General features: G+C 34.4%; 1 protein-coding gene across 4 annotated transcripts in view; it reads left to right on the top strand.

The window, feature by feature from the left end:
* Positions 1–1,379, top strand: part of enpp2 (ectonucleotide pyrophosphatase/phosphodiesterase 2) — a 27,299-nt gene that overhangs the window by 15,788 nt on the left and 10,132 nt on the right. For all 4 annotated transcript variants that reach the window (XM_008411064.2, XM_008411067.2, XM_008411065.2 and 1 more), the window contains 2 exons: positions 354–429; positions 677–764. In XM_008411064.2, the coding sequence (XP_008409286.1) occupies positions 354–429; positions 677–764 (164 nt within the window). The remainder of the gene's footprint in view (positions 1–353; positions 430–676; positions 765–1,379) is intronic.

Here is a 1,379-nt window from a genome sequence, read left to right as displayed (position 1 = left end):
CACTTACGCATGCACACATACACACAGCCATTACTAACTATATAACTCCAAATGTTCTCACATCATAAAATGCTTTCAGTTACTCTGTTACATTTTTTACATGCCTGTGGCTTTACTAATTTGAAATGCAAACCTATGCTTAAGCTGATATGCATTAGGGTGTTTAACTGGAAGTTACTAATAAATGAAGTATTTCTCTCTTTAGAGTAAGTCGTTTTCTGTTAAAGTTGAAAGACTTTGTGTCTTTGTTCTGAGTGAGTTGAATGATCTGAGTTATGCTTCCAGATTGTGTGGGGAATTTACAGCCACTGTAACAATACCTTGATACTGATCTCATCCAAACCTGACTTCAGGAAAGTCCCAGAGGGGAGGAGACACTGTGGATTCTTAGGCGACCATGGATATGACAATAAGATCAACAGTATGCAGGTATTTCACATCTTACATCCACTATATAAGCAGCAGACAGACGCTATGCCAGAACAATGTTAGCAAGTCAACATTGTTAGCAAATTTATTACAAATTATTCTAAAGTTTCAATTAAGTAGTAAACATTTTCTACAGCGACAATTATATAAATAAAACCTACCAGTGCACAAAGTATTAAAAAAGCAGGGCATATTTTCTTTCTTTATTCTTTTCGATCATATGACCAGTCTCACCCTTCTATTTCAGACTATTTTCTTGGGCTATGGACCTACATTTAAATTCAAGACCAAAGTTCCAGCCTTTGAAAACATTGAGCTGTATAATGTCATGTGTGGTAAGGCCCGTTTTTGAATTTGTTTGAGTTTAAAACTGAGCACATGTATTTGATTTGAAACTATTGCTTCAACTGGAAGCCTTAATTCAGACAAACAGTCACAGAGCTTCCATCCATCATGAATGATTTATTGAGGAGTAGACACACATAAATAGGTATTACAGGGAATATATTAGTGCTATAGTAACAGGCAGTCCCCAGATCGTCTGACAGTGAGTGGAAGATCCTGTGTAAACACAATGGACAACATGCCAGGATATATAGTGCAATCATGTGACATATAAAGGTCATAGTCCTCAGAATTATGTCCAGATGAAATCATTATGTGTAGCTTGGTGTTCAACCATCTCTGTGTTTAGCTCATTTAGTTTTAGTTATTTTTGTGATGTAGTTTTGTAAATATTTTTTTTAAATTAGCTTCTTAAATAGGTTTTTCTGATTTTATACATAGTTTTTATTTGTTTGTGTTTTTTATTTTTATGAATAAAACTTTGTGGATGTTTATGCCTTGTGTTGTTAGTGTTATGGGACTACGGCTTGAACAAGCATTTTGCTAAATCCGACATATTTATGACAACATTGTACGTTCATTAATTTCATTAATAGGCACCTTAC

Source organism: Poecilia reticulata, linkage group LG6 (genome assembly GCF_000633615.1).
Source record: "Poecilia reticulata strain Guanapo linkage group LG6, Guppy_female_1.0+MT, whole genome shotgun sequence".
Lineage (NCBI taxonomy): Eukaryota > Metazoa > Chordata > Actinopteri > Cyprinodontiformes > Poeciliidae > Poecilia > Poecilia reticulata.
This window is presented reverse-complemented; position numbering and strand designations above follow the sequence as displayed.